This window comes from Drosophila willistoni (genome assembly GCF_018902025.1).
Source record: "Drosophila willistoni isolate 14030-0811.24 chromosome 2L unlocalized genomic scaffold, UCI_dwil_1.1 Seg72.1, whole genome shotgun sequence".
Lineage (NCBI taxonomy): Eukaryota > Metazoa > Arthropoda > Insecta > Diptera > Drosophilidae > Drosophila > Drosophila willistoni.
The window spans coordinates 3226240-3239129 of NW_025814049.1; the positions used below are offsets into that span (position 1 = coordinate 3226240).

General features: G+C 33.1%; 4 protein-coding genes across 4 annotated transcripts; 2 read left to right on the forward strand and 2 right to left on the reverse strand.

Annotated features, from left to right (window-relative positions):
- On the reverse strand, positions 1 to 1174 carry LOC6646063 (zingipain-1). Its single transcript, XM_002068712.2, has 2 exons — positions 1056 to 1174; positions 1 to 994 (listed from the first exon to the last, which is right to left on the reverse strand). The coding sequence occupies exons 1-2, from the start codon at positions 1149 to 1151 to the stop codon at positions 83 to 85; spliced, it is 1008 nt and encodes a 335-aa protein (XP_002068748.1). The 5' UTR covers positions 1152 to 1174; the 3' UTR covers positions 1 to 82.
- A 1578-nt stretch (positions 1175 to 2752) lies between these two features.
- Positions 2753 to 3893, reverse strand: LOC6646062 (zingipain-1). Its single transcript, XM_002068711.3, has 2 exons — positions 3795 to 3893; positions 2753 to 3733 (listed from the first exon to the last, which is right to left on the reverse strand). The coding sequence occupies exons 1-2, from the start codon at positions 3891 to 3893 to the stop codon at positions 2825 to 2827; spliced, it is 1008 nt and encodes a 335-aa protein (XP_002068747.1). The 3' UTR covers positions 2753 to 2824.
- A 3779-nt stretch (positions 3894 to 7672) lies between these two features.
- Positions 7673 to 10300, forward strand: LOC6646061 (procathepsin L). Its single transcript, XM_002068710.3, has 2 exons — positions 7673 to 7995; positions 9405 to 10300. The coding sequence occupies exons 1-2, from the start codon at positions 7673 to 7675 to the stop codon at positions 10135 to 10137; spliced, it is 1056 nt and encodes a 351-aa protein (XP_002068746.2). The 3' UTR covers positions 10138 to 10300.
- Positions 10301 to 11332: 1032 nt separating this feature from the next.
- Positions 11333 to 11808, forward strand: LOC26529339 (cathepsin L). The gene is made up of 2 exons (XM_015177701.3): positions 11333 to 11517; positions 11582 to 11808. The coding sequence occupies exons 1-2, from the start codon at positions 11341 to 11343 to the stop codon at positions 11777 to 11779; spliced, it is 375 nt and encodes a 124-aa protein (XP_015033187.1). The 5' UTR covers positions 11333 to 11340; the 3' UTR covers positions 11780 to 11808.
- Positions 11809 to 12890: the final 1082 nt, after the last annotated feature.

Here is a 12890-nt window from a genome sequence, read left to right on the forward strand (position 1 = left end):
TTTGTATTTTAAAGAAGTCATTTTAATAAATGAGTCATTATATAAATAAATATAAATTTACAGATTAAAATTATTATTAAATTTAGAAGGTATTCGGGAAAATGGCATTCTTGGCTAAAGGATATTTATCGCTGCGTATAATCCTGATGTAACCGTTCTCACCCCACGTGGTGCCAAAGGAGTTCAAGCAATTCCAATAGTCCAAACCCGTATCCGTGTCATGACCATAACCAACAACCACCAAGAACTGAGAGCTAGTTGTCCTGATTCTAGTGGGTGGGACATAGACTCCACTGCTGTACTGCATAAAGCCAAAGGTGGCCGGATTGTATTCAACTATTACGGGGATGTTATTCGATACGAAACGCTGCAAAGAGACATCATCTCCCTCCGCGATTGTGGCGTAGGTGGCCAATTGAACTCCAGTTGAGATTTGATCGGGTAAACACATGCCCTGAGTCTTTAGGGTATTATTATTTGGGTATTCCTCTACATCGGTGAGAAGATTCGAGTACTGAGTCAGATAATCAAAAGCAATTTGTGGAACTTGTGTGGTGCAGGCAGTGCCCATGCCAGCGCAATCCAATAACTCCTGGGCAGACAAGGTTAGAGGATTCAGGTTTCCAGTTTGAATGGCATTCATTATCTCAATGGATTTGGCTGCAGCATAGGCCCAACTGCTGCTGCAATTTGTGCCCTGATTCGCCACTGTCACATTCATTCCCAGATCCGATATAATGTCGATTTCGCTAACCGGATCGGTTGTGTCAATGGCAGTCGAAGCATGCGATACAGTTGGATAGACAGCCTTTGGTAGCAATGCAGCAAACTGAATTAGTCGTATATCCGAAAACTGATTCACTGCCTCGCGATATGTGGTACGATTCCGATCTTGCTGGGCATTATGTTGATTAACTTGATTCCGATTGTAAATATAATAGTAATTGGCAAAAGTCCCCGCTGAAGTGGTGGCATAAGTTTTATTAAATGCTTTCTAGAAAAGTACATAATTAAAATTTAGTGTAGAAAATAAAGTATTTTAAAAAAGTACTTACCACATAGGCCTCGAAGGCAGTCAAGTCCGCGCCATGATTGAAGCCATATCCTCCGATCACAAAGCCAACCAAAATGCTAAACACCAACTTCAACATGACAGAATTTCAACTCAAACTGTTTGGTATAAACCACGAAACCATGGGCTTTATATACCTTCCGAAAAAAAGTCTTTTTCATTCTAATTGCTCAAGTAAATACATAATGTCCAAAAAAAACTTTCGCAAGAAAAGTGCAAATAGAATTTGGTTTAACATCATGTTAGGTTCATGCTCCCTCTACGAAATTCACACATTGTTGGCCAATCATTCGGCTAATAAACTTTGGTTGCTCTCTTCACCGTCATGGCGATAGGCCCTCTTTTAACTTACCTCATCTGGGTTAATTTTGTTTGTCTTCTAATCATTTTCTATTTGAAGACTTTGACAAGACTTGTTGATGTGTTTTTCTAACTATCTCAGCAACAGTTGTTAAAGGGAATTCGTTGGCAGTGATCTAACTTGAATAATTTCTCAAATGGAAGTGCTTTCTACAATCATTTCAGGTTTTGGCTCAATGTGAATGTTTGAGCTGAATTTTATGTGGAAAATTTGTTAACTCATAATCTTACGAACAAATTTATTAGTTTGTTTTAAGATTTCAGTGAAATTTGTTCTATATAATCTCTATATAATATTCAAATTAATTAAGATCTTTCGATTCGTTTAGTTTTGCAGTTCTTAAACTACATGTAGTGGCAGGTTTTGCCTACAAGACTAAGAAATCATTGATGTTGATTGAAATTATCAACAAGTTGGAAATGGCTTGTCAACTATACATACATACATACATATTATTTCCTTCATATTATACTTAACATCTAAACTTTTATAATTTTGCGCCCTTTCTAACAAAAAATGTTTCAAATCTTTTTCGTTCAAATTATTTGCGTTTTAGTCCTTGCCTCTTAAATATATTAACTTCACTATGTAGATTCAAAACAATCTGAAAGTTGAGTTGATTTATTTTTTAAAACAATTTTAAAGCGCGAACAGTATGGAAAGTTTAGTCTTTATACAAGCACTTTGGGTTAGTTAGAAAACTTTTTAAAATATTGTTATATTTTATTAGGAGGGAAATCGTTGTAAATCATTACCATACCAACCAATTGGCTTAGACGTTAACTACATTGATGCTCTAGTCTGGAGTTCTAGCCTGTTCCAAATGCCTTAATGACTGAGCCACTTACAATTAGACCTACCGAGGACTGCGTTTCTAAAGATTATTTAGAGAAAACTGTTAAAATATACAAATCAAATACTTTTTGTGTATTATTTTCTTCTTCTTCTTCTTTTCTTCTTGAGTTAATAGAGTCGGTGATAATCTTTGATTAATCTCTCTATTATTTTGCCAAAACAGATAATAGAGACATCATAATTGATGACATGACTATTTTACCTTCTAAAGTTCCTTCCATAATCTAATTTGATTTTAAAAGTTCTCTATTATTGAATCAATTGAAACGTTTAGTAAACTGTAACCCAAAATTGAACACGTCTGAAGAGTAATTTCCCTTTCAATAAAGAAAAACCAAGATGGTTGTTTAATGGAACAAAATGAAATTTAATATAGTTATGTAATGTAGAATGAATTTGTTTGCTCCAATTAATAAACTGAAGTCTGATATTGATCAAAGTTTGAAACAATAAATGGACGAAAAGGTATTCAAATTAATAAATTAGATATTTAAGTATTATAAGAACTCTTTTGAAGAACAAACAAACATCCTTCTCTACAATGTATTCGGGAAAATGGCATTTTTGGCTAAAGGATATTTAGCGCTGCGTATAATCCTGATGTAACCATTCTCACCCCAGGTGGTGCCAAAGGAGTTCAAGCAGCGCCAGTAGTCCAAGTCTAGATCGGCATCATGACCATAACCAACAACGACCAAAAATTGAGAGCCGATTGCCTTGGTTTTCTTTGGTGGTACATAGACTCCACTGCTGTACTCCATGAAGCCAAAGGTGTCCGGATTATACTCTACAATTACGGGTATATTATTGAATACAAAACGCTTGAGGGCAATATCATCTCCATCTTTGATCGTTGAGTAGGCTTCTAATTTAATCCCAGTCAGTATTTGATCAGTCACGCATACACCCTGAGTTGCGAGTCCATTATTATTAGGATAATCTGCGGCAGTGGCAAGACCAGTTAGTTTCAAAAAGTCAAAAGCGGTTTGGGGATTCTGCGTAGTGCATCCTGTGCCCATGCCGGCACAATCAATCAATTCTTGGGCAGACAGAGGTTCAGGTGTTGATTCTGCCGTTTGAATGCCATTCATTATCTCAATGGCTTTGGCTGCGGCATAGGCCCAACTGCTACTGCAGTGAGTGCCCTGATCTTCCACGTCAATGGTCAAACCCATGCCTGTGATAATGTCAAAGTCAGTATCCGTTGGTTCTGTAGTAGCAGTGGGAGTAGAGTTTTGTGCTGGAACTGTATATTGGGCCTTTGGGAAGAGGTTAATAATCTGATGTAAACTTAAATCCGAAAATTGATTCACTGCCTCGCGATAGGTGCTATGTTTCCGTTCTTCTTGAGCATTATGCTGGGCAATATGATTTCGATTATTGATGAAATTGTAATTGGCAAATGTTCGCACCGAAGTATTCGCATAAAGCTTATTATAGAGGATCTGCAAGTAAATAATTTAAAAGGATTTTTAGTTTCGAAAGGGAATATTTTTAAATGCTTACCGTAAAGTCATCGAAGTCCTTCAAATTCTGACCATGATTGAAACCATGACCAATACCCATTACCATGAAAAGTGCACAGAACACAAGCAACTTGAACATGTCGAAATCTTAGCTCAAACTAATTAGTAAAGACTCTCTCTCTTAGGCTTTATATACTCTCATTTTCCCGACTTTTCATCTTTGTTTGGCAAAAGTGCAAATATGCAGAATTTTCTTTTCAGTTTTCGCATCTCAATTGACTAGACAAAGCATCTAATGGAGGTTGAACGATCTTTCACTCAAGCAAGCAGACGTCTCACCTCATCCCAGGGTGCGTTTTATTTACCTTCTGAAGACGTTGTCCAAGTGCCTTCTCTCGTATCTCTGTTAATTTGAAATTTCCACTGACCCAGTTGCCCATAGTTGGAATTGTAAAAGACCACGAAAGAGGCTAACTAGGTGTGAGTCTATCTATGCATATGATTATTATTATTATTACTATTATTATTGTTGTTGTCATCGTTGTATGGTGGCACAATTGTAATAATGATTAGGCATATTTGCTTAGATCATAAATATTGCAAAATTTCTTTTGTAAAACTTAAAGGTGTGGCAATACATATGACTATTTTTTCAAACTATCTACAAATAGATAGGACAACTTTGATATGACAAGTGATAACTTTTATTTCAGCACAGAGATATGACTTACTTATTCAAGTTCAAAGATAAAATTTATCTCATGAATTTTAGTGCCAAAAATAACAATAATAAGAATTTTGTTTGTCTACTTTGTCTGACAATTTTCATTAAATTATGAAAAACTGGAGAGTGCAATTTAACCAAAAAGAAAGTTTATTAGAATATGGAATTATGAAAGGTCTTAATTACAATTAGCAGTAATGAATTGAAATGTAATTATAATGGATGAATTTATAGTTATGAATTGATATTTAATTATAATCATGAATGGATAGTTAGTAATATTAGATAGCTTTTCGTTTAGGGAAAGGGAATTATTATCTTAAAGATGGAAAGATATTTTATATTAAAAAATCAATAAATTGCACTTTTACCTTTTCTTTTTTTATGTGCATAGTATTTAAAATTGTGTTAGTATTAGTTTTTGTTAATTATGGGTTCGTGAAATAACATAACTTTGACTTTAAGTGATCCAAAAATAGATATAGAAATATAAAAATAGATATTGATATTTAACTTTGATCCCATTTATGTGAAATATTATGCTAGACCACCTTAACTATTTAGCGTAAAAGAACAACACAAAATGGGGATGTTTTAATTTGAGTTTTGTAATGACTTTCAAAGTTTAATTAAGCTAAAAATATGCCTATATATTTCATTGTTTTCCCAGTTAATGTCATGCGTGCGTTTTGTTATGCAACAGAGTACAAATCGCACACCTGTGACTCTTAGAAATCGCACGTTTTGCTATCCCAAATAAAATATATACATATATGTATATATTCCAACATATTCCAACATTAAAACATAAACATGAGCCAATTAACATACTTACGTGAAGTTCGTCCAGCTCCAAAAAAAAAGAAAGAAAAAAGTTAACCAATATATTTGATAGATGACTAAAAACACATGAGATACATATGTTAAATATCACAAACCAAATGACCGTATAGGAAAACCATTTGGACTCCCAAAAACAAAACCAAAAAGCCATAAAAAGAAAGATGAAATTACGAGGGCAGATTGAAAACTAAGCTAATAGACTTGGCTTCTGATAACAAACTGTCTCACAATAAGATAAAATTCTGTTCGGATTTGGTAATTTTTCTAAAAGTTGTTATATTTTAACCAATAGACTTTCTTTTCCAGTTATATACCACATTTTTAGAATTAATAGTTGCTAAATTTAAATTTAAATTTAAAATTAGAATTCTAAAACTGAATTTAAAAAGTTGAAAATAAAGATCCGATTAGGAAAATATCAACCACCACAATCGTCCTAAACCTAAGCCTTCTACTCATACAAATTAGAGTTATTATATACTAAACTTATGTATTAAAATGACACACTTTAAAATTATATTCTAGTCCCATATTCCCTGATTAGAAAAAAGAAGATTACTTGATTGTTAGTAGCTGATTTAAACATTAACGCTAAATGACATTACCATTTTCCCAAAAACTTTGTCTTTTAGAAGATCAATTCGTGGCTATTGCTTTTATAATTATAAAAATAAAAATTCAACAAAAATTCAACAAAAATAAGGCAAATTGTTAAACACAAAAACTGGATAATCTATTCAAACACTTTTATTTTTAAATTTATTTATGTGCCTTAAAATGGACTTTTTTTAAGATAGAAATTATTAACAAATTTAATTTTTGGGAAAAATGAAACGAAAATTCATACCAAGCTTTAAGTCAATTTGATTTTGGGAAAATTCTTACAGAGAGATGTTCTTAAACTTATTAACGACAACAAAATTTCTCTATTTTATTAATATTTTAAGCACTATGTGAAAGTCTAATGAAATTATTAGTTAATGCCAGAGTTCTTAATTAAGATTATTATAAAATGAAAACTGAAATGTTTCTAATTTAATTGATTAAGTCAACTCATCTTTCATCATAATAAAACGTAAGCCCAATTATAGTGTCAGTAAATTTTTAGATTTACATATGTTTTTCCCAAAAACTCTTTCTTTGCATATTTACTTTTACAATTAAAGTGAAGTTTTTGCCAGCAATTAGAATGTCTTAAGATAATTACTTCCTAGTCTGCCCTCGTGCTTTCGTTCAAGTTTCATTTTCTACTTGCCTGCAACCCATCAGTGATCAGGTTTTTAGGGTCTGTGGGCTCTTCATTCACTTCACCTCACATCAGATCACATATAAAACCAAAGCGTCTGGACCGAGCTCCGCTTATAACCCGCCAAGTCTTTGAGACTTACACACGGAAGAGTCTGTTCAGGTGTTATTCAAAACAAAAAGGTGATTAAGCCAACGATTATGTGTGTGTTGTTGCCTTCGAGTGTGTGTGTGGTTGTGCTTGTGTTTGTGTTTATTTCTGTAAAGTTCCAATTATGAGCCATTACACAGTGAAAATCAACAAACAAGAAGAAAATTGCATAAATGCAATCAAATATGATGAACATACAAATGATCTCCCGTGGATTAACGCATATGCCGTCGGTCTCTTCGTCTCTCCGTCTCTCGAACTCTGTGTCGGTGCCTTTCACCCACCTATCAATTGATACATACATCTGATTACAAGCTTCATTCAAAATACGGAGGTCTTTAACTATGCTATTGAAAGTGAAATTTCTTTTCCGCGTAGTGATTAATTCGCCAAGGGCAGATGATCATAAATCAAAGATCAAATCAACACAAGAAACAAATAAATCAGTGAGACAAAGACATAGGGAGAGAAAAAGAAATGAATGGAGAAATAATTTAATCAATTCAAATGCGTGGACAGAAAGTGTAGCAATTTTATGTAAATATTTGTGTGAAATACCATAATCGTATGGCAATAATTAAAAATGATAATGACCGATCATAAAACATATGCTGTGAGCCAATCACTTATGGTCAGTGGTGGAGTTAAGTGTAGATTTTGGAAGATCAATAACAAAATAAAGTCTTGCATATTGAAATTTCCTTAGTTGAACAGTTAAAATATTAGTCTTGGGAAGAAAAATATTCCTCAATTTCCCCCCTCGAAAGTACGTCTCTGTTTTAAGCCATGCGTAGCCCTCTCATAATGGCAACGCCCAAACATGTGGGGAGACCCAATGATAGATGAGTCGTTAAAATTGAAAACACACAGTTTCTAGACGATGACACCTGCCTTACCTGGAAAGTATTACTTAACACGCTTTTCACTTTTGTTTTTTTTTTTCGCCATCTCTTAGATGCAGTTGCCACTCTTGCTGTTGCCACTTTTGCTTTTGGCCTGCTTAGATGCTGTGTCATCGCAAGGCTTGCAATCATTTCCCAAACTCTGTGATGTCAATACCTTTGATGACTTCTTGGAACAGACAGGCAAAGTATATAGCGATGCGGAGCGTCTCTATCGTGAGAGTATTTTTGGTGCTAAAAAAGCATTGATTGATTTAACTAATAAAAATGCTGATATTGGTGTGGGCGGTTATCGTTTGACCCTCAATACGTTGGCTGACATGACCAATAAAGAGATATCCACACTTTTGGGCTCAAAAGTCTCTACCGGTGGCGAGTAAGTATTAATATATAAACAATGTATTAAACGTAAATGTAATTTCCAATTAGTTTTAGCATTGAACAGTACAGTCATTATAATTGGCTGACGATAGAATTGCTAAATCGACCTAAAATCACAAAAGTTGCCAAAAACTTTCCAACCACATTTTAAAATATGTCTGCTTAGTTTTTGGCTTCATTTTTTTGTAATTCTTAACCAGTTTTAGCATTGTAGAAACGTTCTGTTTGTGACACTTAGAACTTTTTGGTGATTCCCATGCTTATTTTAGCTGGAATTGACTTAAACCCTTTACGGTTGACAAAGTTCAACAAAGTCACAAAAACCAAGTCAAATTTATCGCATAATTTATAATATTATTAACCAGTTAAAAGCAGATATTCAATCAAATGAATAAACACCAACAACATAAAGCATAAACTCGTTTTGGGCCTATCTAAAAGACGGCCTAAATATGAAACGTTAACATAGTCAAACAGACTAATAAATACCCACAGCATAAGTCGTAAATTATTGGGAAACATGGAAATATGTAGCCAATATCAATGCTTTATGTGATATTACGTCAATATGCTTATTTTTTTACGATGTTGTCGAAAATCTTTCACAAACTTTAGGAAGTTAATTTCGTTGGCAGTTGATAAGAAGTGTTATACATATATTCTTAGAGAAATCTAATAGTCGTCTCTCGCACGTTTTCATGTTTTATTGAGTGATAATTAGTAATGACTAATTAAGTAATCTAAATTTGCTTGTAATTATTATTTGCTTGACATTCACACGCAAATTTTTCGCCTAAGATCATGTGGAGAAAGACTTTACTTTTGTATAGATATTAGGTAACTTTCGTTAACGTAAAAGCTAATTAACTAGATGATGCCAAATTAATGAATAGATTTACATATTTATCTAAAATAAAAGATATACAACAGACTTGGAGAGAGGTTAGCAGCTAAAACGCTAGCTAACTTTGGATGGTGTTTTATATGTCTTTCTTTTTCTTTTTTTTTGGTGGATTAAAGAGGTTAATTCCATTCCATTATTTTGATAGGTTTTTATATTTATACTTACCCAACTATAGTTTTTTTTGACTGCTTTATAAGATATTTTTGGAATCTTGGAAGTACAGTCGATCTATATGGACTCATTCTGTACTTAAATGCATTACTTACTTCACTTTTTCAAAACTTAAGTGACTTTTGAGAGTAAAAAAACAAACAGCTAAGAGCAGTTCCTGTTCAAAAGGATGCCTTTTAAAATAAACTATACACTTATTTCCATGACATTACAGGCTTTTGACAGAAATTTTATAATACATTAATCCATGCGTACTTAAAATTATTTAAAATTTAGGTATACTTATTAGTAAATTTATTTAACGACTCATATTCTTTTCCATTTCACAGGAAATTCGTCTCAGATCATATTAACTTTGTGACTGCGCCCAATCAACACATCACAGATAATCTCCCCGAATCCTTTGATTGGCGTGAAAAGGGTGGTGTAACACCGGCTGGATTCCAGGGTGTTGGATGCGGTTCCTGTTGGTCGTTTGCCACAACTGGCGCATTGGAGGGTCATCTGTATCGTCGTACAGGTGTCTTGGTATCCTTGTCTCAGCAGGATCTGGTCGATTGTGCCGATGATTACGGTAATATGGGTTGCGATGGTGGTTTCCAAGAATATGGATTTGAGTACATACGTGATCATGGTGTCACGCTGGCCAAGAAATATCCTTACACTCAGACTGAAATGACTTGCAAACAGAATCAAACAGCTGGCATACCGCCACGTGAGAGTATTGTGAAAATTCGTGATTATGCCACCATCACGCCTGGTGATGAGGAAAAAATGAAGGAAGTGATTGCCACTCTGGGTCCATTGGCTTGCTCCATGAATGCTGATACCATTTCCTTCTCACAATATCATGGCGGTATCTATGAGGATGATGAATGCAATCAGGGAGAAGTTAATCATTCGATCACCGTCGTCGGCTATGGCACTGAGAATGGACGGGACTATTGGATAATTAAGAATTCCTATTCACAGAACTGGGGCGAGGGCGGTTTTATGCGTTTGCCACGTAATGCTGGTGATTATTGTGGCATTGCCAGTGAATGCAGTTACCCCATATTGTAGAGCAAACAATGTGTTAGTTATGTAGTAATGAACCCTCGATCGAATTTACAATTTTGTTACTCTAGTTTTCTAGTAAGAGAGTCAATAAGATTGAACCCCCCTTCATATTATAGAAATGTTATACTAATAAATATTTCATTTACATTTTTTTATAAAATATAAAGTTTGTTTTTTCATTTTTCTCCCCAAAAACGCTATTTTATTATTGGCTAATAAAATTGTTACCATAAGCTAATAAAATTTAGATATCCTCTCTAAAATGAAAAATTAATCAAAGATTCCCCTCCCAAAATCTAGACCTAGATTCTGCACTGCGTTATATCTCTTGGTATAGGAAAATTAGTCTGACATATGTATCAGTTGTCTCGGTTTCGGTCGCAGTCAATACATAGAAAAGTAAGTTCTTCTAAGGGAAATTTGAGAATATGACCTTCTGGAATATTAGCCCAAAATTCTCAGTTTAAAGAGGTTTTTGAAGTGTCTGGTTCTCAAGAGTCTCTATTATTTTGAGATGAATGCAATTTCTGAGAGTTAAACAACATATTTAAAAATTATATGATGATTGTAAAGTAATCTTCCAGAAATTTCAGTAAATTTAAGATTATATATCGTTTAAAATTTTCCCTCAAAAGATTTTTATCTGCAGTTATCAATTCGCTTCGACTGCTAATACAGTTTTAAACTTTTTGCTTAATTTAAATTAATTTCTGTTTAATGCAGAATTCTTTAAACAAACCTTATAAAAAAACAACCTTTAGCGGCAAAAAATTGATTAGGTAGCCTTTAATTATATATTCACAATCCATTCGAACTGCCATCAACTGATTTTAGTGGAAACTCTTCGTTATCATCTTTGAAATTATTTTAAGTCCACATGTATCTCGTGTTAGAGTGCCTATTTTTGTTTTAACCTGGGCCCCATTTGCTTAAAATAAAGAAAGTAAGATCCCTTAAACCTCAACGATCTTATTTTATTATTTTCCCTCATACGATAACCCGCTAACTGATTGTTAGAGTGTTAAAACTTTGACTAAGAACCAATAAATTTATTTTTTTTTTCGTCAGAAATTCCAAAGAACTAACAATTTCAATGACTGCAAATAGAATTTATAACAATTACAATTATAAATTCGCAAGTCGCAAAGCACTATAAATCAGTTTGGTACACTGCACGCGTAGTTCAGTGCGAGGCGAACGCTCAAGATGAATTCAAGTGTCTTATTTGCCATTGAAATTTGCACCTTCTGCATGTGCCTGGGCTTGGTTGAGGGGGCACCAACCTACACCACGACCCCTGTGGGCATCACAAGTCCAGATGATACGGTTGCCCCGACGTCAAAGAAATATATATGTGATTTCGACAAATGGGAGCAGTTCAAGGTGAGTTTTTTCAGTCTCAGCCAAGAAATGACTGCTAACCTATTCGATCTACATCTTCTGATAGATTGATTTCCATAAGACCTTTGCCAACGACGATGATGAATTCAAACATTTGTTAATATTCTGTGATAATCTGCATCAAATTCAACACCACAATGAATTATTTAGACAAAAGAAAGTTGGCTTTAAAATGGGCCTAAATCAATTTAGTGACATGACAAATTTAGAATTTCAAAGAAAAATTCTTGGTGCTCAAATCTAATAGAAATAAAATATATATAGAAAATAAAATGACCATATTTTTTTTTTTTTGATTTAGTTATGTTTGGTTTTTAAAAATATTTATAGTCATATATTATATAATGTCTTTTGGTTGTTTTTTTTTTCTCTTTTTGGTTTTATTACTTCTTTTTGGGGAACTTTTCGTTTTTTTCTTTGCTGTAGGAGTATTTTGTTGGTTTCTAGTTTGTTTTTTTGGGTGATTTTCATTTTTTGTTGTGGTTTGTTACATTCTTATTGTTCGCACAATTTAGTGAGGGAGAAATGAGTTGTTGGTTGTTAATTGTTTTTTACTTTTTGACCATTTTTTGTACCGGTTTTCATTGTGGTGTACATATTACATATTTAAATTTTGGTTTGCTGAATGATTAATTATAATTACATAAATTTTTTTTGGTTTTCTGTTTTTAAACGCACACGAATTCTACATGAATAATTAATACATATTTTTGTATATTTGGTATATATAATATATATATATATATTTACTGAGAATAATTCTGTTTTTCTTGTAGTTTTGTGGGTTGCGCTTCATTTGGTTTTTTGGTTTACATTGCCTGGCCTTTTTTTGGTTTTTTTTTCGGTTGCTGGCATGAATCACAAAAAAACACATAGATATACATATAAATACGGATGTATTTATATATATGTACTTGAACAAAATACTTTATATGTTTACATTCATTGATATTTGAATTAAAGATTGTTTTGTAACTCGCCGAACACTTTCAACACTAACCTAGTGTAAATTGTTCTTCAATTTGATGTATTTCTTTTCTTGTTTTGCTTTAATTTTTACAATATTTACTATACAAATCCAAATTTGTTTGGCTATAGTTTTTATTAATTAAATTTTTGTTTTTATGGGGGGATTAAAGCATTGAAGCCTTTTGACAAAGTTTCGATTTAAGCTTTAAGTTGCCAAGTCAAATTTTTCCTGCAGTAAATCTCATTTCAAATCTCAAATACTTTTATGTTTTCTTGTTTCTTAATGAGCATTAGGCATATAACAATTATTTTCAATTTGCTTTTACAATTTACTTTTTACATATAAATGTGTGTATATGCTTTTTTTTTTTTATTTTGGCTTTAGC

Coding starts and splice junctions, on each gene's coding strand:
- LOC6646062 (XM_002068711.3), bottom strand. CDS start 3,893: ATGTTCAAGTTGCTTGTGTTCTGTGCACTTTTCATGGTAATGGGTATT. Junction 3,734..3,794: donor AGGACTTCGATGACTTTACG/GTAAGCATTTAA, acceptor ATTTACTTGCAG/ATCCTCTATAATAAGCTTTA.
- LOC6646061 (XM_002068710.3), top strand. CDS start 7,673: ATGCAGTTGCCACTCTTGCTGTTGCCACTTTTGCTTTTGGCCTGCTTA. Junction 7,996..9,404: donor AAAGTCTCTACCGGTGGCGA/GTAAGTATTAAT, acceptor TCCATTTCACAG/GAAATTCGTCTCAGATCATA.
- LOC6646063 (XM_002068712.2), bottom strand. CDS start 1,151: ATGTTGAAGTTGGTGTTTAGCATTTTGGTTGGCTTTGTGATCGGAGGA. Junction 995..1,055: donor CTGCCTTCGAGGCCTATGTG/GTAAGTACTTTT, acceptor GTACTTTTCTAG/AAAGCATTTAATAAAACTTA.
- LOC26529339 (XM_015177701.3), top strand. CDS start 11,341: ATGAATTCAAGTGTCTTATTTGCCATTGAAATTTGCACCTTCTGCATG. Junction 11,518..11,581: donor ACAAATGGGAGCAGTTCAAG/GTGAGTTTTTTC, acceptor ATCTTCTGATAG/ATTGATTTCCATAAGACCTT.